Source organism: Clupea harengus, chromosome 7, assembly GCF_900700415.2.
Source record: "Clupea harengus chromosome 7, Ch_v2.0.2, whole genome shotgun sequence".
NCBI classification, from domain to species: domain Eukaryota; kingdom Metazoa; phylum Chordata; class Actinopteri; order Clupeiformes; family Clupeidae; genus Clupea; species Clupea harengus.
Genome location: NC_045158.1, coordinates 17,570,023 through 17,593,522, shown reverse-complemented (window position 1 = coordinate 17,593,522; position 23,500 = coordinate 17,570,023). Strand labels below are relative to the sequence as shown.

General features: G+C 39.9%; 2 protein-coding genes across 2 annotated transcripts; one reads left to right on the top strand and one right to left on the bottom strand.

Moving 5' to 3' along the window:
• Positions 1–9,045: 9,045 nt before the first annotated feature.
• Positions 9,046–11,905, top strand: LOC116221019 (cathepsin K-like). The gene is made up of 8 exons (XM_031569977.2): positions 9,046–9,125; positions 9,312–9,448; positions 9,838–9,960; positions 10,200–10,346; positions 10,453–10,668; positions 10,807–10,969; positions 11,329–11,422; positions 11,670–11,905. Exons 2-8 carry the CDS (start codon positions 9,323–9,325, stop codon positions 11,764–11,766), a joined length of 966 nt encoding a protein of 321 aa, XP_031425837.1. The 5' UTR covers positions 9,046–9,125; positions 9,312–9,322; the 3' UTR covers positions 11,767–11,905.
• An 8,437-nt stretch (positions 11,906–20,342) lies between these two features.
• Positions 20,343–22,401, bottom strand: LOC105902966 (cathepsin K-like). Its single transcript, XM_031569976.2, has 6 exons — positions 22,374–22,401; positions 22,060–22,196; positions 21,561–21,683; positions 21,334–21,480; positions 20,809–21,027; positions 20,343–20,591 (listed from the first exon to the last, which is right to left on the bottom strand). Exons 2-6 carry the CDS (start codon positions 22,183–22,185, stop codon positions 20,343–20,345), a joined length of 864 nt encoding a protein of 287 aa, XP_031425836.2. The 5' UTR covers positions 22,186–22,196; positions 22,374–22,401.
• Between the last annotated feature and the right edge of the window lie 1,099 nt (positions 22,402–23,500).

Below are 23,500 nucleotides of genomic sequence, written 5' to 3'. Positions count from 1 at the left end.
ATGGGAATGGAGTAGGCCATTGAGAACCATCTCAGTCAGAGAAACCTGATTATCATACAGAACAGCAAAAGGTTCCTAGACCTCTTTGCATTTGAAGCCTAGCTCATTTTCAATAAAAGCCTAAGAGGTGTCTTAAACAGTATATATGGCTAGAGTTGGAGATGCTTGTTGTTCAGATCTGCACCGCTGAATCCGATGTAAGTTCCAAGTGCTTCGCTACTGCACTTTTCTGGAGTAAAGACAGATTGCTGCATCAACCACAAAATAAACGTCCTTTTTCTTACAAAGACAGATTGCTGCATCAACCACATGAGAAACTTCATGTTTCTTACAAAGACAGATTGCTTCATCGAACACAAAGACACTTCCTTTTTCTTACAATTAGCAAGCCATCCATCCTGCAATTTCTAAAAAAAAGTATTCTACTATTATTCTTTCAGGAGACCTGCACGTTTAAAACGACCGAGAAAGGAGGTTTACAGATAGGGATCATCTGCTTCTTCTCTTTGTTCCATTAATAAGCAGGAGGTGTTTGGCTGTGGGTCAGCTCTGTGCAATTTTGTTAACGATTAATTAACTGAATCAGCCCGAAGTAGTGAGGTGACAGAATTGTGTTGAAATAAGTTTCTAAAGGAGCTGAAACAAAAGAGGCCCAGGCCGTGAAACGTTTTTAAAGTAACTGAAACGAGTTGTTGATAACCCAAAGTAGTGTGGTTTGTGCCTGAAGTGTGGCCCAGGTAAGTAAAAATAAAAATAAAAAACTCTGAAGTTTTGTGGTTGTGCCCGACGGACAGTGGCATTTTTCATTAGCCGATGTATCGGTCAATACTGTACAGAAATGACAAGAGCAGTAAAGATAGCTCCAGTGGTGAGGAGACAACCAGAGCCACGTGATGGGGAACATACCTTGAAATGTGAGAAACTCCACCAAGTATTGTCACCTGCTCACGCTCCAGTCAAGGTACAGGGAGATCCGAAACTGAATGAATTCACCCACAGCATACAATGCATGCCCCCAGAACAACCGTCTCTGGTGGGGCGCAAGGAAGAAACGTATGACTACGGCTAAACTCAAGTCCTGCTCCTTTGTGGTAATCATATCATTACTTTTAGCAATAATATGATGATTGAATGGGAATTACATGATGATTTTAGTCATGTCTATTTTCATTATCAGTGACAACACTACATGAACTGGACTTTCATGTGTCCACCACACAAAATTCAAGGACTTAACTGAACTATATCAGAGGTGATGATCATAGATGCATATTTGCCACTCACAGCTCGCAGAAGGCGAGTATCGCTGTACAAAAGCAGGACAGTAAAAAAAAATTACACAAAATTTGAGGATTAAAGGTTTTTTTGCTTTTACCTGTGAGATCAGGAACTTGGCATCTTGGTAGCAATATGCCAATGTAAAATGTTTACCACTACACTATAGGAACATGTGTTTCGTTTCAACCTTTTTAAACTATGGGAACATGTGTTTTGTTGATCATGATGTCTGATTATGTTCATTATGGTTTTATTAAGTTTTATTGTGATCATTATGTAGTTTGATTTATGATCAGATGGGGAGATTGTTAGATGCAGGTTGATTTCATAAGGAATTCGGCAAGAACAGCATACTCTTTCACATTTGTATTTAGTTGTGTTTTGGATGTGAGATGCCTTGGTTGTGGTGGTTCTCAAATGCTTCTCCCAAACCTGAGACATTTTTTATATTATAGTATTAAATTACAGAATGACCCCATGATAACTTACCTATTGAGACTGGGAGATGACCAGTGTGCATGATGGTGATGAGTCTAATGATGGGTAAGACTCCCTAATGGCCGCAGAGGGAGCAACCTAAAGCAGCACATCACCGCCACTGGGCGCCTCTATGAAAGGTTTGACTGAGAATGTGATGCTTTGTATGGTTCATAGCATTAAGAGGGGACTGTAAGAAATTACAGTATATCCTGTGAGTGAACATGAGATTCATGATCAAGCTGCTGCTGCTGCTGCTGTGACCACCAAAAGTTGGCCAGCATAATATCCAAAATGATAATCTTATCATGGTAACAATGGAAAGGTCCCCACACTGGATTTGCTCAGACACCTGGGGTCAGGAAGCAAACTGAGGTGTCAGTGACTGCAATTAATCATAGTATGGGAATGGAGTAGGCCATTGAGAACCATCTCAGTCAGAGAAACCTGATTATCATACAGAACAGCAAAAGGTTCCTAGACCTCTTTGCATTTGAAGCCTAGCTCATTTTCAATAAAAGCCTAAGAGGTGTCTTAAACAGTATATATGGCTAGAGTTGGAGATGCTTGTTGTTCAGATCTGCACCGCTGAATCCGATGTAAGTTCCAAGTGCTTCGCTACTGCACTTTTCTGGAGTAAAGACAGATTGCTGCATCAACCACAAAATAAACGTCCTTTTTCTTACAAAGACAGATTGCTGCATCAACCACATGAGAAACTTCATGTTTCTTACAAAGACAGATTGCTTCATCGAACACAAAGACACTTCCTTTTTCTTACAATTAGCAAGCCATCCATCCTGCAATTTCTAAAAAAAAGTATTCTACTATTATTCTTTCAGGAGACCTGCACGTTTAAAACGACCGAGAAAGGAGGTTTACAGATAGGGATCATCTGCTTCTTCTCTTTGTTCCATTAATAAGCAGGAGGTGTTTGGCTGTGGGTCAGCTCTGTGCAATTTTGTTAACGATTAATTAACTGAATCAGCCCGAAGTAGTGAGGTGACAGAATTGTGTTGAAATAAGTTTCTAAAGGAGCTGAAACAAAAGAGGCCCAGGCCGTGAAACGTTTTTAAAGTAACTGAAACGAGTTGTTGATAACCCAAAGTAGTGTGGTTTGTGCCTGAAGTGTGGCCCAGGTAAGTAAAAATAAAAATAAAAAACTCTGAAGTTTTGTGGTTGTGCCCGACGGACAGTGGCATTTTTCATTAGCCGATGTATCGGTCAATACTGTACAGAAATGACAAGAGCAGTAAAGATAGCTCCAGTGGTGAGGAGACAACCAGAGCCACGTGATGGGGAACATACCTTGAAATGTGAGAAACTCCACCAAGTATTGTCACCTGCTCACGCTCCAGTCAAGGTACAGGGAGATCCGAAACTGAATGAATTCACCCACAGCATACAATGCATGCCCCCAGAACAACCGTCTCTGGTGGGGCGCAAGGAAGAAACGTATGACTACGGCTAAACTCAAGTCCTGCTCCTTTGTGGTAATCATATCATTACTTTTAGCAATAATATGATGATTGAATGGGAATTACATGATGATTTTAGTCATGTCTATTTTCATTATCAGTGACAACACTACATGAACTGGACTTTCATGTGTCCACCACACAAAATTCAAGGACTTAACTGAACTATATCAGAGGTGATGATCATAGATGCATATTTGCCACTCACAGCTCGCAGAAGGCGAGTATCGCTGTACAAAAGCAGGACAGTAAAAAAAAATTACACAAAATTTGAGGATTAAAGGTTTTTTTGCTTTTACCTGTGAGATCAGGAACTTGGCATCTTGGTAGCAATATGCCAATGTAAAATGTTTACCACTACACTATAGGAACATGTGTTTCGTTTCAACCTTTTTAAACTATGGGAACATGTGTTTTGTTGATCATGATGTCTGATTATGTTCATTATGGTTTTATTAAGTTTTATTGTGATCATTATGTAGTTTGATTTATGATCAGATGGGGAGATTGTTAGATGCAGGTTGATTTCATAAGGAATTCGGCAAGAACAGCATACTCTTTCACATTTGTATTTAGTTGTGTTTTGGATGTGAGATGCCTTGGTTGTGGTGGTTCTCAAATGCTTCTCCCAAACCTGAGACATTTTTTATATTATAGTATTAAATTACAGAATGACCCCATGATAACTTACCTATTGAGACTGGGAGATGACCAGTGTGCATGATGGTGATGAGTCTAATGATGGGTAAGACTCCCTAATGGCCGCAGAGGGAGCAACCTAAAGCAGCACATCACCGCCACTGGGCGCCTCTATGAAAGGTTTGACTGAGAATGTGATGCTTTGTATGGTTCATAGCATTAAGAGGGGACTGTAAGAAATTACAGTATATCCTGTGAGTGAACATGAGATTCATGATCAAGCTGCTGCTGCTGCTGCTGTGACCACCAAAAGTTGGCCAGCATAATATCCAAAATGATAATCTTATCATGGTAACAATGGAAAGGTCCCCACACTGGATTTGCTCAGACACCTGGGGTCAGGAAGCAAACTGAGGTGTCAGTGACTGCAATTAATCATAGTATGGGAATGGAGTAGGCCATTGAGAACCATCTCAGTCAGAGAAACCTGATTATCATACAGAACAGCAAAAGGTTCCTAGACCTCTTTGCATTTGAAGCCTAGCTCATTTTCAATAAAAGCCTAAGAGGTGTCTTAAACAGTATATATGGCTAGAGTTGGAGATGCTTGTTGTTCAGATCTGCACCGCTGAATCCGATGTAAGTTCCAAGTGCTTCGCTACTGCACTTTTCTGGAGTAAAGACAGATTGCTGCATCAACCACAAAATAAACGTCCTTTTTCTTACAAAGACAGATTGCTGCATCAACCACATGAGAAACTTCATGTTTCTTACAAAGACAGATTGCTTCATCGAACACAAAGACACTTCCTTTTTCTTACAATTAGCAAGCCATCCATCCTGCAATTTCTAAAAAAAAGTATTCTACTATTATTCTTTCAGGAGACCTGCACGTTTAAAACGACCGAGAAAGGAGGTTTACAGATAGGGATCATCTGCTTCTTCTCTTTGTTCCATTAATAAGCAGGAGGTGTTTGGCTGTGGGTCAGCTCTGTGCAATTTTGTTAACGATTAATTAACTGAATCAGCCCGAAGTAGTGAGGTGACAGAATTGTGTTGAAATAAGTTTCTAAAGGAGCTGAAACAAAAGAGGCCCAGGCCGTGAAACGTTTTTAAAGTAACTGAAACGAGTTGTTGATAACCCAAAGTAGTGTGGTTTGTGCCTGAAGTGTGGCCCAGGTAAGTAAAAATAAAAATAAAAAACTCTGAAGTTTTGTGGTTGTGCCCGACGGACAGTGGCATTTTTCATTAGCCGATGTATCGGTCAATACTGTACAGAAATGACAAGAGCAGTAAAGATAGCTCCAGTGGTGAGGAGACAACCAGAGCCACGTGATGGGGAACATACCTTGAAATGTGAGAAACTCCACCAAGTATTGTCACCTGCTCACGCTCCAGTCAAGGTACAGGGAGATCCGAAACTGAATGAATTCACCCACAGCATACAATGCATGCCCCCAGAACAACCGTCTCTGGTGGGGCGCAAGGAAGAAACGTATGACTACGGCTAAACTCAAGTCCTGCTCCTTTGTGGTAATCATATCATTACTTTTAGCAATAATATGATGATTGAATGGGAATTACATGATGATTTTAGTCATGTCTATTTTCATTATCAGTGACAACACTACATGAACTGGACTTTCATGTGTCCACCACACAAAATTCAAGGACTTAACTGAACTATATCAGAGGTGATGATCATAGATGCATATTTGCCACTCACAGCTCGCAGAAGGCGAGTATCGCTGTACAAAAGCAGGACAGTAAAAAAAAATTACACAAAATTTGAGGATTAAAGGTTTTTTTGCTTTTACCTGTGAGATCAGGAACTTGGCATCTTGGTAGCAATATGCCAATGTAAAATGTTTACCACTACACTATAGGAACATGTGTTTCGTTTCAACCTTTTTAAACTATGGGAACATGTGTTTTGTTGATCATGATGTCTGATTATGTTCATTATGGTTTTATTAAGTTTTATTGTGATCATTATGTAGTTTGATTTATGATCAGATGGGGAGATTGTTAGATGCAGGTTGATTTCATAAGGAATTCGGCAAGAACAGCATACTCTTTCACATTTGTATTTAGTTGTGTTTTGGATGTGAGATGCCTTGGTTGTGGTGGTTCTCAAATGCTTCTCCCAAACCTGAGACATTTTTTATATTATAGTATTAAATTACAGAATGACCCCATGATAACTTACCTATTGAGACTGGGAGATGACCAGTGTGCATGATGGTGATGAGTCTAATGATGGGTAAGACTCCCTAATGGCCGCAGAGGGAGCAACCTAAAGCAGCACATCACCGCCACTGGGCGCCTCTATGAAAGGTGTGACTGAGAATGTGATGCTATGTATGGTTCATAGCATTAAGAGGGGACTGTAAGAAATTACAGTATATCCTGTGAGTGAACATGGGATTCATGATCAAGCTGCTGCTGCTGCTGCTGCTGCTGCTGCTGCTGTGACCACCAAAAGTTGGCCAGCATAATATCCAAAATGATAATCTTATCATGGTAACAATGGAAAGGTCCCCACACTGGATTTGCTCAGACACCTGGGGTCAGGAAGCAAACTGAGGTGTCAGTGACTGCAATTAATCATAGTATGGGAATGGAGTAGGCCATTGAGAACCATCTCAGTCAGAGAAACCTGATTATCATACAGAACAGCAAAAGGTTCCTAGACCTCTTTGCATTTGAAGCCTAGCTCATTTTCAATAAAAGCCTAAGAGGTGTCTTAAACAGTATATATGGCTAGAGTTGGAGATGCTTGTTGTTCAGATCTGCACCGCTGAATCCGATGTAAGTTCCAAGTGCTTCGCTACTGCACTTTTCTGGAGTAAAGACAGATTGCTGCATCAACCACAAAATAAACGTCCTTTTTCTTACAAAGACAGATTGCTGCATCAACCACATAAGAAACTTCATGTTTCTTACAAAGACAGATTGCTTCATCGAACACAAAGACACTTCCTTTTTCTTACAATTAGCAAGCCATCCATCCTGCAATTTCTAAAAAAAAGTATTCTACTATTATTCTTTCAGGAGACCTGCACGTTTAAAACGACCGAGAAAGGAGGTTTACAGATAGGGATCATCTGCTTCTTCTCTTTGTTCCATTAATAAGCAGGAGGTGTTTGGCTGTGGGTCAGCTCTGTGCAATTTTGTTAACGATTAATTAACTGAATCAGCCCGAAGTAGTGAGGTGACAGAATTGTGTTGAAATAGCTGAAACAGAAGAGGCCCAGGCCGTGAAACGTTTTTAAAGTAACTGAAACGAGTTGTTGATAACCCAAAGTGTGGCCCAGGTAAGTACAAATAAAAATTAAAAACTCTGAAGTTTTGTGGTTGTGCCCGACGGACAGTGGCATTTTTCATAAGCCGATGTATCGGACGTATAGGCAAGTGTGACATTGTGTTTAATACGACCCGAAGACGTGTGGTCAGCTCGACTAATTGTGGCATAGTATTAAAATAAGTTGGCTGGATAACAGAGAGTTTGTTGGTGGTGGTGTGAGCAGCCCCCTCACAGGGAGAGGGAGAGGCGAGCCAATTGCTGAGTGTAAGCCATAGAACATGAGTGTAGACTCAGATGTTAATGATGGCACTACCAGATTGAGACTGTTAACAGCTAGGTATGCTGGTAGGCAAGTGGTGCAATCTTTTGGATATCAACATCATAAACCAAGATATAGGTCTAGAAGTAGTTCACATGATTCATGCCATATGTGTGGGAAATACACAGTGGTGTATAAAGTACCCAAAAGCCATACTTGAGTAAAAGTAAAGATACCTTACTGGAAAATGACTCAAGTAAAAGTAAAAGGAACCTTTTAGAATACTACTTGAGTAAAAGTATTAAAGTATCGGATCTTTACTGTACTTAAGTATCAAAAGTAATGTTCTGATATTAAATGATTTAGATCGAAAGTAAAAGTACAAGTAAATGCTGTTAATAAAAAAGCAAAGGGTCAGAATTTTGAGAATTATGAAGTTTATTCCGACTAGAATGAGCATACTTATAAACTGGGCCTTATTTGAACACAATTTTAACACAATAGGCAATACTAAAGCAGCACATTGTAACATTTTGTGAATGGGCAACCTACTCCTGAGTATCCCAAGGTATGCATAAGGCACAACCTGAGAGCAATAACCTGGCGATCTGATACAAAGCCATAGCATTACATCAGGATCATCAGTTTTACAAGCAAGTTATCAGTACAGTGACTGTGAAATACTTTTAGCAACATGCACACACATCCCTTGAACAATAATGTTACTAGCAGCTATCTTGCTCCACACTGCTACGTTACTGTACTGTACTTTAGATTGTCACCATCCTAGCTAGCTAGCTAGATACCTCGCCAGAGATGGAATAAGTAATAACAATAATCTTTGTAGGTAGCTAGCTAAAAATATTATACAGATCTTACCCAGTGGTGAAAGAACATGACTAGTCTACAAGTTTGTGCTGGTGGCATTTAATGAAGAGGTCTCTCATTTTTTTATTAGGATCTGTATGATTTTGCTTCGATTACTGTTGTGTCCCCTTCGTTGTTGATCTTAATGTTTTGGATATATCCTTCCACTGCATATTGCAGTCCATTTTGCCTTGTTCTGGAGGATATCGCGGAGATATTACTCCAAAAAGAATCACTGACACTGACAGACAGTATAGTGCATGAACGAGTTCAAAAGACGTAGCAACAGTAACTAAGAGGACGGGGCTTTTGCGCTAGGACCACTGATTCGCCAAACCTGCTTGCAGTCGGTGTTCTACCACAGTCCCCGTCGTTGGTCTCATCACTCTCATTGTTAATTTTTTTTCTAAAGATGATTTGAATTTGTAACGAGTAACCAAGGTTTCAGGGGAAATGTATCGGAGTAAAAGTATCAGTTTTCTTTGCAAAATGTAGCGAAGTAAAAGTAAAAGTAAACAGAAATATAAGTAGTAAAGTAAAGTACAGATATCCAAAAAAACGACTTAAGTAAAGTACTACTGTACTTTCTACTTCGTTACTATACAACACTGGAAAAAAAAAAACACATCTTAAATGAGTTTCTATTACCTTTTATGGTCATAACAACGCCTGACATCACAGTGTTCACATATATTAATGTACCCATGATCCTTTGCCCCCTGGGCTATAAATAAGTTATGTTCCGCGAGCTGATGATCAGACAGGAGCATCTGACAGGAGCTGCCTTTTCCTCTCTTAGAACCTGAACTGCACCTCAAAGGTAAGTCAACCACAGAAGCTCCAGGGCCAAATGAATAGATACTTTTGTAAACCAAACTGAAACTATACCTAACTAAGCATATCTACAACATTAAATTGTAATTCTATTGGCTATATGTAGAGATGGTATTTGACAGTAGTACATGCCAGACTACATTTTGAACAGCACAACATACAATCGCTTCAGTTTCACCCAGAATGATCCTTTGTGGATTGGTGCTGTTGGTGTCTGGGTCTGTTTTGGTCCACGCCACACACAACCCAGCTCTGGACACAGCATGGGAGGACTGGAAATCAACCCACCAGAAAGGGTACTTTGGTTTGGTAAGTTTAAATTCCTTGATATTTTTTTTGTTGCTGTTTTTTTTTTTTTTTTTTTTTTTGACAAAAAGTCTAATGCAACTTTTGTCAAATCCTTTTCCATAAACATTGGTGAAAAACAATGTTAGTACTGTTGTACATTTAATTGCAATATTATTGAGGATAAGATATTTAAGGCTTTTTAAATGACCATTAGCATTGTCTAATAGCATAATATAATATGTATCTATTAAAGAACGCTACACACTACTCTGAAACGCTTTCCCTGGATCTCAATAACCAAGAATAATATGACCTGAAGAAACCAATTTCCCAATCCAGATTGTGACAGACACCAAAAGCCTTCACTGTCATTGCTGTCATACTGTCTCTCTGTCTCGTGTTTGTTGCAGGGTGAGGAGGCCATCCGCAGGACCATCTGGGAGAAGAACATGCAGCTGATTGAGGCCCACAACCAGGAGTATGAACTGGGGATCCTCACGTACGAGCTGGGCATGAACCACCTGGGGGACATGGTGAGAGATTCAGATTCCGACTGAATAAATATGATTATACATATTCTCTATCTAACAAAACCAGACTCAGTTTCCACTGAAATTTTTCATACAGTTTTCTTTCGTTTTTTTTATTTTGGGGCGAAGTTTCAGAAATGTGTTAAAAAATCCATTGTGAAGGGACATGATTTTGATATTTAGTCTGCCTTTGTTTTACACTAGTTAAAATACGACATACTCTGACTTTCCACTGATAATAGACAACAGAAGAGGTTGTGGCGACGATGACTGGTTTCAGACCTGATATGGAAGAGGAGATCAACTCAACCTTTGTTCCTGACTCCAAAGCGGCACCTTCCTCCATTGACTATCGTGCCAAAGGCTATGTCACCCCAGTCAAGAACCAGGTCAGTGTCCACATTAAAACACACAGGCTCGTGAGGTTTAGACAATTTCCTTGGAACAGTGGCAAATATCGCAAATATTCTCATCATCCAATCATATTTATCCTAGGGCTCCTGTGGCTCCTGTTGGGCCTTTAGTGCTGTTGGAGCTCTGGAGGGTCAGCTGAGGAAAAAAGGGAAGAAACTGGTGGATCTGAGTCCCCAGAACCTAGTGGACTGTGTGGGGCAGGACACAGGCTGCAATGGTGGCTGGATGACCTACGCATTTGACTACGTCCGCAGGAAGGGCATAGCCACTGAGAAAGTGTATCCCTACACAGGCAGGGTAGGTTCCTCATTCTAATTAGTACATACTAAGGAATCACAAATAGTTATGACTCTTTGGTTACAAACTTGTATATCACAGAATCACCTGATCCATCTCTGGATTAATGTTCTGAACCTTCAATATGGACATTTCCAGAATGAAAGATGTCGACACGATTCTTCTATGAATGGAGCTTCATGCCGACGTTATCGGAACATTAAGAAAGAGGATGAGAAGATGTTGGAGTTGGCACTGTCTCAGATTGGCCCTATTTCTGTAGCCATTAATATACAGTCATCCTTCCATTTCTACAAGAAAGGTAAATCATTTGTAAAGTCCTTTGCTGGGGATTTGCTTTATGTGAATTTGCAAGAATTAGTGGCACTTTAATTGCATATTGTTTGTCACTACTCATAACATCAAACATATCTTAATCCGAAACGTAAACCCTAAAAACATAACAACTTTTATAAACAGCTTTTTGTGCTTATTTAGTAATTACAGTTTAAACCCTATATGAGCATGAGCTGAAATAAGCACTGAAATACTAACTGAACATCAGCCTAAATGTTCACACTTCAAATGGAAAATCATGACATAAATGGCAAAGTGGTGATGACTAAAACAAGTTTCCATTTTGGATGGTTGGAATATTTGCTTTGTCAAACATTTTCTTAGGTATATACAATGACCGGCGCTGCAACCCTAAACGTCTGACCCATGCTGTTGTTGCTGTGGGCTATACCCCTGGATACTGGATTGTGAAGAACAGGTTGGCATAGACTGTGCTTGCACTTTAAAATGTCATGTCATGCAGCTCAACCTAAGGAGCCTGATGCCTGCAATACAATGGTCATAGGTTCAAAAGAATGAGCCTGAGGTTTAGAAGGATTGAGGCTCATGCTAAACTCTTCCATCTCTGAGTTTTTAGCGTTGTTAAATTTGACATTCTTCAGCTCTATGTGTATTTGCTTACAACATTGTACATTTTCTATTGTGTCTTTCTCTTTTTTTGGCAGCTGGGGCACGGATTGGGGAGCCAAGGGTTACATCTACATGAAGAAGGACAGAAATATATGTGGAATCGCCAACATGGCCAGCTATCCAGTCATGTGAATGACCAATGCCTAGTGAAGGAGTTGGGATACAATATATGAATTATGTCTTGGCAATTGCTAAAATGATGAAGAGAAATTAGATATCTGTAACTGCTTAAGTATTGTGTGTTTATCTGCTCTCAGCATACAGAAAATATTAAAAAAAATAAAATAACTCTGGATATCAGTGGCATCTCATTTTATTCTTATGCCCATTTGTTTCAACTGGTTTGTTTCCCCGTTAGATCGTTAGTTAGTTACATGATCTTGCATTCACATGCTCTGACAATCATTCACAGTTCAACGTAGAGGAGTGTCTACAGCATAAAAGAACACCTACAACATAAGACATAAGAGGATATAACGTATAAAAGAATATCTACAACATAAAACATAACAGGATATAATATATAAAAGGACATCTGCAAGCGGTCAGAGGTATTTCGTTGGATAGTCCGTGTGTGAGTGTAAGAGTGTAAGTGTGTAAGAGTGTAAGTGTGTAAGAGTGTCAGTCCAAGTGTTTGGGGGTGGGGGTCTTTGTGTGGGGGGGGGGGGGGGGGGAGTAATCACCCTCTTTGCTCTTCTCTGTTCTCTGAGTTCTTGTACTTGTTCTTTAAGCAGCATGGTACCCTAAAACGCATCCCAGAGGGCAGAAGTACTCCTCGTGTAGAACATGATAAGGATTCAGGGGCGATTTTATCAGCCAACCTGATGGTCCGTTTAGTGGAGCTGTTTAGGAAAGAATGTGAGTGACCCACCACCTCAGAACAGACCCCCAAGAGATGCAGAAATCTGGATTTCAGTTGGGCTGAAAGACCACTGAACCAGACTGAGCCTCCGTATTGCAAGAAACTTTGTATGGTAGAGCCGAAAAACAGAATGACGATTTCCTTACCTGCTCCAAATTACCCGAGTCTTCTTAAAAAGTAAATCCTCTGTTGTGCCATATGGTAGGTCCAGGACAGTGCATTATCCACGCCCAGGTCTTTGAATGATCATGTTTGTTTTATGGTTTGTTTGTGAATTGTAATCGGATCAATATGGGTGTCTTGAGTGGCTCCAAAAATGATCTCCTCTGTTTTGAAGGTATTGAGTATGCGAGCGTTCAGATTCCACAACTGGAACACATTGATGACACTGTTCATGTATTTGACGGACATCTCTGACATCATCTGAAAGTGTGTTGATGTAGTGATTAGATGCACTGGTAGCACAGTCATTGGTGTAAAGGGGGAATACCAGTGGGGAGCTGACACAACCGGGGCTAGTTCCTCACTGTATGCCTTCAGAATAATAATTATAATAATATAAAATGCCAAAACTGCAATTAAACATAACTACACACTAAAATGTGTGTTTTTTTTAGCTGTAAATGAAATTATATGACTGAATAGTGATGAATCACAATAATAAAAAATGTAATAAAAAATGGCTCAGCACGTCATCTACTGTTTAAAATCATCCTGAACTTTGCCAGCTGTCAATTTTCATTGGCTGACCAAGACTCACATTCACAGGCGTGTACGACTAGCCTGGATACCAGACCGAACTTAGCCCCGCCCACACATTTTTTGGTTGGGAAGTTCGGTCTGGCATTACTCCATTGAGGAGAAATTATCTGCAGACAGATATTGGCCGTACCAATCAAATTGTTAAGGCGGGCTTTATACGATGATGGACAGATGATCAACAGTAACGTAACCAACCACGTCACCAACACACGAGTTGAATTCGTTTTCAACAAACATGGCTGCCGCTGGAGAGCTGAAATGTATAGATTCAAGTCCATTTAGACATTGACAGTGCATTCATTTTGAAAGAGGAACAGAGAAACGCGATTAAGGCATTTGTCAATCGAAAAGATGTTTTTGCCCTTCTTCCTACGGGATCCGGTAAAAGTGTAATGTATCAGCTGCCCCTGGTCACATACTACGTTGTTCTGATTGGTTGTAGGTAACCAATTGAGCGAAGAGGCATTTTTTCTCCTGGTTCGGTTGAAACACGCCCCATAATCACAGCCCGATGGAGCGATATCAGACTCATATTCTGACTAGAATTATGAGTATGACATCGTCAGGCTAGTGTACGACACCTCGCCTCCTCAGCCCCTTGCCAACATTTCTGCATTTTTCAAAATGTTGAAGTGGGTTACAGTTAAGCTCAGAACTGGGGGTGAACTTACACTTTAATATATAAATTGTATGCCTTGTAACAAATATGATATATAATCATTATATAGCCTGTAATCAATAAGTGTGGGAGGTTCCCCAGATAAAATCAAATATTACACTGAATGAAATAGCCATGGATTTGTGTAGCAACTTTGTGTTTGAACCTCTTGTGCATGTTCATGTCTCATGGCATCCATATATGTTTGTTGGGCAAGTGTACTTGAATTATTTGGTGAGAACATTTAGTGTGTTTGTGTGCCTGGTTGTAGAGTGCTTTGGTCTGTGAGTGCACAAGCAAGATGTGACTGTGGCAATTAATTGATCAAGATTCACGTTTTGGCTATAGTATCTGTGTTGTGCTGTTGCACTGAAGTGTTGTGCTGTGGTGGCTCAGGGTTGCCTGATTCAGGAGGTGATTTGACGTCTTTGTCCACCCATGTCCATTATGTTGTGTCTGTGTATAAAACCCCTGCTCACTCACCACTCAAGTAAAGTTGTGGATATTTAAGAGACTGTGTGGTGCCTGATTCAGGAAGTGCCTGATTCAGGAAGTGACCTGACCTTTAACAAATAAACATCTTTAAAAACAAGCAGTGGGGATGAGGAGGGGCTGGTATCAAGACAGAGATCAAGACAGAGTATCAAGACAGAGTATCAAGACAGAGATTGGTCTATTGGCATTTAAAGATTTATTTCAAATTGCTTTTCCTTTAGATCTCTGACAGGCAAGCCATCTCTTTTGTTTCTGTTCATGTGGTAAATATGAGTTTAACAAATATAATATGGAGGGACTTAATACACATAATACACCCTCCATGAGATTTGGAACTGTTTTGGATGTGGTTATTGTAACCATTGGAGGGTGCTGCCTGTTGATTGGGACGCACACAGACAATGGGCGGACAGATCAAAATCAGGGACGCACACAGACAATTGGGGGACAGGTGCTCAAGCTTTAAAAAGGGCAGTAACACACCTTTAATACTTCTTTCAGGTGTGGTATGTATTATAAGTGCAATGGTGTAGGCATTATGCTCTCCGTTCGAGGTTTTGAACAAAGATTTCTCTAAATTCTAGATTTTTTTATTAATTCTTTGTGTATGCATCAACAAAGCCAAAAAAACACATTAACAACAAATCTATTTGGGGCATTTCTTATGTGTGCGTACCTACTCTGGTGGTGCTGCCATTCATGACTCTCTGTGTGTGTGTATGTGTAGGTGTGTGTGTGTGTGTGTTCTTTGTGTATGCATCTTTCAGGTGTGGTATGTATTATAAGTGCAATGGTATAGGCATTATACTCTCCTTTCGAGGTAGGGCACAAAATGCTGCTGACTATGAGCAGGGGGTCTATGGGCTGAAGTTTTAAACAAAGATTTCTCTAAATTCTAGATTTTGTAATGTTTCAGGTGTGCTAGTGTATTATGGTGTATGCATTATGCTTTGTATTCGAGCCAAATGTGACTGTCTATGAGCTTCAGAAAGGGTTGGAGTTTTAAACAAAGATTTCTTTAAATTGCATCAATAGATGGTGTTCATTCTTTGTGTATATGTTTCAGGTGCGGTAGTAATACATGTGAAATGGTGTATTATGGCAATGGTGTGAATAAGGAAATTTGCGCAAATAATTTAATATGGAGTGAATTGATTTCAATGGATACTATAAGCTTAAGAATAACAGATACCCACAAATGAAGTGACAGGCAGACTTGTTTTTAAATTAAATGTCTGGGCATTATATCAAATCAACATTTTATTAGCTTATTATGTCTATCTGTGTGTGTGTTTTCTTTATTTTCTGCAAACATGATAAACACATACTACACACACAGCTGTAGCCATAACCATGAAATACATTGTATTAACAAACTGCATTCAAATTAGAATACATTTTTCAGTAAAACATTATTGTAGTATAGAAAGGAGTTGTGTGCTTCCTGGTGTGTGTGTGTGTGATGTGGTTTTTCCCCATGATGCCGTGCATATATTAGTGAGATTGTTAACGTTAAATTCTTAAATTCAGTCAATTTAACATGTATTAACACTACTACTACTACTAACAGACTGTTTATGCACCAGTAGAAGTTATAATTATGAATCGCGACCTCAACCTAATTTTCTACATTAATAGTAGCATTAATAGCATTTTTGGAAGCTGTGCTGTTTCCAAATTCTCATTTCAGAAATTAAAGTGAACTTGGGTTGTAAAATTAGGCCTCTAATCACCATAGAAACTAGAAATATCGCATAGCAGTGTGTAATATGACCACCACATAAAGTGAGAATGAAAAATAATTAAGTGAAATTAATAATTCAATTCAATTCAATTTTATTTAAAAAACCCTCGACCAATTGCACCCACCGCCACCGCACTGCCGTACACTTACTCTACCTCATACCCTATGCTAGCATTTATATACAATATATATTATTGCCACCATCGACATGTTTCTCTGTTCCTACTCCCCTTACCCCTGTAATAGTAACCCTATCAGCACAGAGTATATCCACTAAACTGGTCTTGTCTGTATCATGTGTTTACCACTGGATGTCTGTATATATATTATGTACATCTACCAAATGCAGGCTATGTACAACACCTGTTGTTTCCCTTCCCCTTCTGCCACACAACCCTCCCCCCTTCCCCCCTTCCTATCTCCACCCGGCCGACCTCAAGCAGATGGGTTCCCCCTTATGTGCCGTGGTTCTGCTTAAGGTTCCTTCCTGACTAACAGGGAGTTTTTTCTTGCCCGTGTTGCCATTGTGCTTGCACTAAGGGGGTTTCAGGCTCTGGGCTCTGTAAAGCGCCTAGAGACAATTCTATTGTTATGGCGCTATATAAATAAAATTGAATTGAATTGAATTGAATTGAATTGAATTTATATAGCACCATATATTTATATTGACCATGTGCTGTTTCCAAATTCTCATTTCAGAAATTAAAGTGAACTTGGGTTGTAAAATTAGGCCTCTAATCACCATAGAAACTAGAAATATCGCATAGCAGTGTGTAATATGACCACCACATAAAGTGAGAATGAAAAATAATTAAGTGAAATTAATATGACCTTTGACCTTTTCACATCCGTTGTATCACTGGGTCTGCCATATGCCTCCTATAGGGATTAAATGCATTCATTTTACTCTAATCTCCATACTCACCTGATATATAGCCAAGTCTGTTACAGCATAATGGCTTTATGTTTCATTCTTGACTTTAGTCAGTCATTGTGTTTCTAACACTTCTTTGATTTTGTATGGTATGTGCTCATTCCTGTCTATTGTGTCAGACAGTAACTGAACAGGATCATTCTTGGTCGTGGCAGAGCTGTGTAATTGTTTAACACAGAACAGTAACCGTTCATGCTAGGTTATCAGCTGTAATAGTCCCTGAGCTATTTAACAGACGGCTGGCAGAATTGTGTGGATGTTCGTAAGCGGCTCCTTTGTGAACTGAGATAAGTCCTTGAGGAACGGGTAGTACAATCTTAGACATTATCATTTTAGTAATTGCGAGCAGCAAGCGTATCAGTGGTGGTTAATAATAAAATAATTGGAGTCAGATTGGTCAAGTGACAGCTTCAACCTAGCAGTCTCACTAGGGCGCCGGATGAGACATCATGCATTGAACCTTAGGCCATCAGACTGGTTTCCATCCTTGGGCCAACAGCAGTTTCCCTACACCTATTTGGAGTAACAGTCTAATCATGTATTTCATTTGAATGTGTTTCAGTGTATGCCTTCACATGGGTTTTACGAGTATTTGTGTCTCCAGTGAATCTGAAAAGTCATTTGTGTATTTCAGAGCAGAACTACTCTTGCCCACACTGTTTTTCTTTTTTTAAAACAACCATGTGTGCATTTAATGCGCGTATCGAGTCTGTGCTTCTACAGTGAAGTGATACGTTACTACACCCAGTGAGAGGCTAGACTTTATGTTTGTCATCCAGGTTCTTTAGATGGACATCTCTGGTTTGTTGACATGTGGAGTAATCTCACACCTCTACCAGTGTTAAGATGTGTAGCGATAAGCAAGAGTCAGACTTTTCTTTGGTGTGGTTGCTGTTTATTAAAGCACACAGGACAGGCTTCAGACAACTGAAACAGGATGGTGAGTGAGCAGGGGTTTTATACACAGACACAACATAATGGGCAAGGGTGGACAAAGACGTCAAATCACCTCCTGAATCAGGCGACCCTGAGCCACTACAGCACCACACAGTCTCTTAAATATCCACATCTTTACTTCAGTGAAACAGCACAACATGATGAGCAAGGATGCATTTTTTTTTAAATACAGGTTACATTAACTGAATTAATTATTGAGATTAGGGCTGAGGATTCCAAACATTTGAAATCATTGTCTCCATGTGCTTGAGTATTTTATTTGTGTATTTTCAGAACTGGACTAATGTTGTCTAGATTGTTTTTATCTTTAAAAGCAACGATGTGTGGGATTATTACACACATGTGTGTCACACAACTGTGCTTTGTTGAAATGTATGGAGTAATCTCACACCTCTGTCAGTGTACCATCAATGCTCTGAGAAATGGCAGATAGGTTAGCTGCCTCTAGGTTTGCTTGGCTCTATTCTAAGTGGACATCAGAGGAAGTCAATTGATAATATATTCCTAATATATATGCAATCATGTGTTGAACAATGTTGATCTATCCGCTCTCAGCAAAAGGATAAGGCCCTGACCCGATTCATTCCAAATGGCACTGCTCAGGTTACAGATGAATGCATTTTCATTTCGTAATATAATGTGACAAGCACAACATTTGCTATTGCTATTGCAATGGTTTTTAGTAAAATAAGGAACTGAAACGACTGATGTGATAATTTCCAAGGGAGCAGAGAGCTCCATGGCAACACGGGTTACATTAACTGATAATGATTTCTTCAGATTTCTTCAAGCCCTGGTTGCAGCGGTGTCATTTCTGAGGAAGCAGAGAGCTCAACTGCAACATGATCACAAGTACAAATATGCTTTACAACACAGGTTACGTTAACTGATAGACATATTGAGGTTATAAACCAAATACAATTTTTTTTTGTATGTATTTAACGTCTCTGTGTCCATAACTAAACTACTTTGCTAAACTCCCTCAATTTACCCAAGCTCTTCATTTGTTACTTACAGGTCCAAGTTGAAGACTGTTTTACTTGGTACTAAACTGACAAGTAAAACAACAGGCCCGTTTAGACAAGTTTTAAAGTCGGTCTAAAATGGTGCAAGTGAAATCATTTCCTTTCTTTACTGTTTTAGTTATAATCAGATAATACAAAATCTAGATTTGTTAACTCCAAAAATATAACATTCCTTGCACTTACATTTATTGTTGTTTCAGATATCTCTTTACTTTCTAATTACTCGAATTACTCTTTACTCTCTAATTGTATTGATGAAATTCACATTTGGAAATTCAATGCCTTGCATATTATGCTGACTTCCTCATTCATAAATAAACAATGCAAATGGTCATGAGGTCCAGTACAAATGGTTATTAGTCGAGGGATTGACACGAAAACAAAATGAGACAAATAGGCAAGAAGCGCAAAGCATTTATTTTCTTTAAAGGAGAGGAGACACACAAATCTGTGTAACATCACGGGCGTCATGAAAAGTTATGGAAATCTCTGTCGATTGACTTCAGCAAAGCGGTCGTCAACCAACTGGAAAGCTGGCCATGTTGGCGATGCCACAAACATTTTTACTCTTCTTGATGTGGATGTAGCCATCATCTCCCCAATTCTTGCCCCAGCTGCCAAAATACAAAATACAAAATACTTGTTGATGCACCAACAGGCAGATAAAACAGGCTCAAAACACACAATTCAGCCATGTGTAAATGGCTCTACCCAAAGAGACTGCCTGACCAATGCCCTGAAAGCTGACTTTTTAAACAGGTGTTTGGCACCCCCTATGGAACCTAAAACAGTTTTATTGCAAATGCATTATGACCAACATATTGAGTTACATATTAGCCAGTGTATCTAGTGTATGTAGTCATTAATCAGCACAAGCTTTAGCCATATTAGCCAGTGTATCTAGTGTATCTGTCATTAATCAGCACAAGCTGCTGACAGCTTATGTAAGAGCTTCAAACCCACCTGTTCTTCACAACCCAGGTGTTTGAGGTGTAACCCACTATAAGGACTGCATGGGTCAACTTGTCAGGATTGCAGTAGTAATCAATATATGTACCTGAGAAAGTATTTTAAATGAAAACAAATGCACACAAAAATCACAAATATTTCAAGCACTTCAGTATCTGCTTTGCTTTTATCATTTTCCTGTAGCTTTCTTTGATCACCTTTGTAAAATCAGTGGCAAGACTTCATCATATGACACACACACACTCAACCTTGCATTTGATTAATCAACCTTGATGTAGTGCTGTTCAAGTCAGGCTCTTGCCCTAGCATTGCACTAACAGGATAGTTCTGTGAGCCTTGGAAATGTAGAAAGGAGTCCAGGGATTGCACCTCAGTGGTGACCTACCTCTTTTGTAGAAATGAAACGTAGGCTGACTGGCATCAACACCCACAGCGATAGGGCCGACCTGAGCCACAGCTGCCCTCAAAATGTCCTCATTCCCATGAGGAAGGATCACAAAGTCTGTTAATGTGGCTGCCTTCATTACGGTTTTGTAAACACACTTTCCATGCTGGAGGGTTTCATAAGAAATTATGGAAAGCGTTACAATACTTGTAAAGTAGGATACGCTGCAAACTGTTAAAAATATTTCTTTTACATTGTACTGAGACTCGCTGTATTTTGTTTCAGTGATAAAGAAACAGATACATCTCTGTCTTTGTAAAGAAGAAAATCATCACCATGTGTGATTTTTTTCCCCCATGTGTTAATTACAATGAGGAGCCTACCATGCCTGTGTAGGGATAAGCTTTCTCAGAGGCTATGCCTCCAGTACTGCTAACGTAGCCAAATGCGTAAGTCATGAAGCCACCATGGCAGCCACTGTTCTTCACCACGCAGTCCACCAGGTTCTGGGTACTTAGATCCACCAGTTCCTTCCCTTTTTTCATCAGCTGACCCTCCAGAGCTCCAACCGCACTAAAGGCCCAGCAGGAACCACAGGAGCCCTGACACAGAAAGGAAAACACATCACCTTGGAACTGTGCAGATTTTGAGTGTCACTGCTGTTATTAAAGCACTTTGAGCTGCATTCTTTTGCATGAAAGGTGCTATATAAATAAAGTTTTATTATTATTATTATTATTATTATTATTATTATTATTCGGGCTTGCCCACTGTACCTCCTCAAGGAAATTTGGAATCCTTTTCACATACCAAGAATATGTGGCACAATGATCACTTTTCACATATGCAACCAGGTTTATGGTGTGTGGTATGATAAGTGTGGTAACACTATGGTATCCGACGCTTACCTGGTTCTTGACAGAGGTGACATATCCTTTTTTACAGTAGTCAATGCAGGAGGGCACAGGTTGAGAGTCAGAAACAAATGTGTTATTGATCCCTGCATGCACGTCAGGTCTGAAGCCCATCATCTTCTCCACAACCTCTTCTGTTGTCTAAGGAGTTGGTTCAGAGGAGAATTAAAATAGTACATGGTGGGACTTGGACTAGTTCAGTCGGAACCCTAATTCCTCACCATGTCCCCCAGGTGGTTCATGCCCAGCTCGTACGTGTGGATCCCCAGCTCATACTCCTGGTTGTGGGCCTCAATCAGCTGCATGTTCTTCTCCCAGATGGTCCTGCGGATGGCCTCCTCACCCTGCAACAAACACGAGACAGTATGAGAGCAATGACAGTGAAGGCTTCTGGTGTCTGTCACAATTTGCCTATTTGGATTGGGAAAATGGTTTCTTCAGGTCATATTATTCTTGGTTATTGAGATCCATGGAAAGGGTATTAGAGTAATGTGTAGTGTACTTTAATAGATACATGTTATATTATGCTATTAGACAATGCTAATGGTCATTTAAAAAGCCTTAAATATCTTATCTTCAATAATACTGCAATTAAATGTACAACAGTACTAACATTGTTTTTCACCATTGTATATGGAAAAGGATTTGAAAAAAGTTGCATTAGACTTTTTGTCATGAAAAAAAAACAAAAAACAACAACAACAAAAAACTTAAACTTACCAAACCAAAGTACCCTTTCTGGTGGGTTGATTTCCAGTCCTCCCATGCTGTATCCAGAGCTGGGTTGTGTGTGGCGTGGACCAAAACAGACCCAGACACCAACAGCACCAATCCACAAAGGATCATTCTGGGTGAAACTGAAGCAATTGTCTGTTGTGCTGTTAAAATGTAGTTTGGCATGTACTACTGTCAAATACCATCTCTACATATAGCCAATACAAATACAATTTAATGTTGTAGATATAGGTATAGTTTCAGTTTGGTTTACACAAGTATCTATTAATTTGGTCCTGGAGCTTCTGTGGTTGACTTACCTTTGAGGTGCAGTTCAGGTTCTTGGAGAGGACAAGGAAACTCCTGTCTGATGCTCCTGTCTGATCATCAGATCGCAGAACATAACTTATTTATAGCCCGATAAAGGAGGCAAAGGATTATGGTTACATTAATATATGTCAACACTGTGATGTCAGGCGTCGTTATGACCATAAAAGGGCATAGGAACTCATTTAGGATGTGGTTTGTTTTTCTTATCTATCACAATTATGATTATGATGATCATGATTATTATTATATTATATATTTTTATTTGTTGCTCCTTTAGTTGGGGATGCAGATGGCCTGAGGGACAACTCACCTTTTTCACGCAGTCGACAGGTTTTTCTGTGCCAGAGATCCCCACCTTTCTTAGATGGCGGATGTTCCGCGCCACAGCTTGCTGATCTGACAGGTGTACTAAGGCGAGGTGTGTCGCGGGCGCGAGGGGAACTCGAGGGAAGTTCTTACTATTGGGTTAGCACCTCAAAGATTTAATGTCAAAGAGGTCAAAAAGATACAAGCAAATGCAAACTACGTAACTCTTCTCCAAACACCAAAGCAAGACAGCTCTCAAAAAAACAACTTCTCAGCCTAGCCTCTCCTTAGCCTCAAAAAAGCAACTCCTTGAAAAAGCAACAACCACTTACTAACACACTTGATTTCGCCTTTTATCTCACCTGGCTTCCTCTTTTTAGTTACAGAGCTTTCCTTATTAGGTCATGGTTAACAAAGATGTGCTTCTTCACAGCCTGTGTCCTTCTCTGGGCCCCTATATGGTACGTTTTCCCTGCCAGGTGTTACCTATTGAAACACAATTCAGCACATTTTCTTACAGACACGTACCAATATTTCAACATACTGTGGTAGCCCAAGCTGCTCTTGGGCTCCCACTTGGTTTGAACACGAGTTAATTCCCTTACCAGGCCTATACAAGGCAGACTTTAGGACCCTCGGGAGGTGTTCTGGGGACTAGGCAGGTCGGGCTTTCCCTAATTGAAAGCTCACCTGCAGATTGTTTGACTAGTGGCTGATCAGTGCCAATCTAGTCAGACAAAGACTTTAAAGTCAGTGAGAAGCGGGGCTGATAAGAGGGAAAGACAGAGGGGAAGGTGCCGGTAGCACTGGG

Excerpts from the sequence above, each read along its gene's own strand:
- LOC116221019 (XM_031569977.2), top strand. The coding sequence starts at position 9,323 with ATGATCCTTTGTGGATTGGTGCTGTTGGTGTCTGGGTCTGTTTTGGTC. Across the intron at positions 9,961-10,199 it reads TGAACCACCTGGGGGACATG|ACAACAGAAGAGGTTGTGGC; the intron begins GTGAGAGATTCA and ends CACTGATAATAG. Across the intron at positions 10,669-10,806 it reads TGTATCCCTACACAGGCAGG|AATGAAAGATGTCGACACGA; the intron begins GTAGGTTCCTCA and ends GGACATTTCCAG.
- LOC105902966 (XM_031569976.2), bottom strand. The coding sequence starts at position 22,185 with ATGATCCTTTGTGGATTGGTGCTGTTGGTGTCTGGGTCTGTTTTGGTC. Across the intron at positions 21,481-21,560 it reads TGAACCACCTGGGGGACATG|ACAACAGAAGAGGTTGTGGA; the intron begins GTGAGGAATTAG and ends CCAACTCCTTAG. Across the intron at positions 20,592-20,808 it reads CTTATCCCTACACAGGCATG|CATGGAAAGTGTGTTTACAA; the intron begins GTAGGCTCCTCA and ends GAAACCCTCCAG.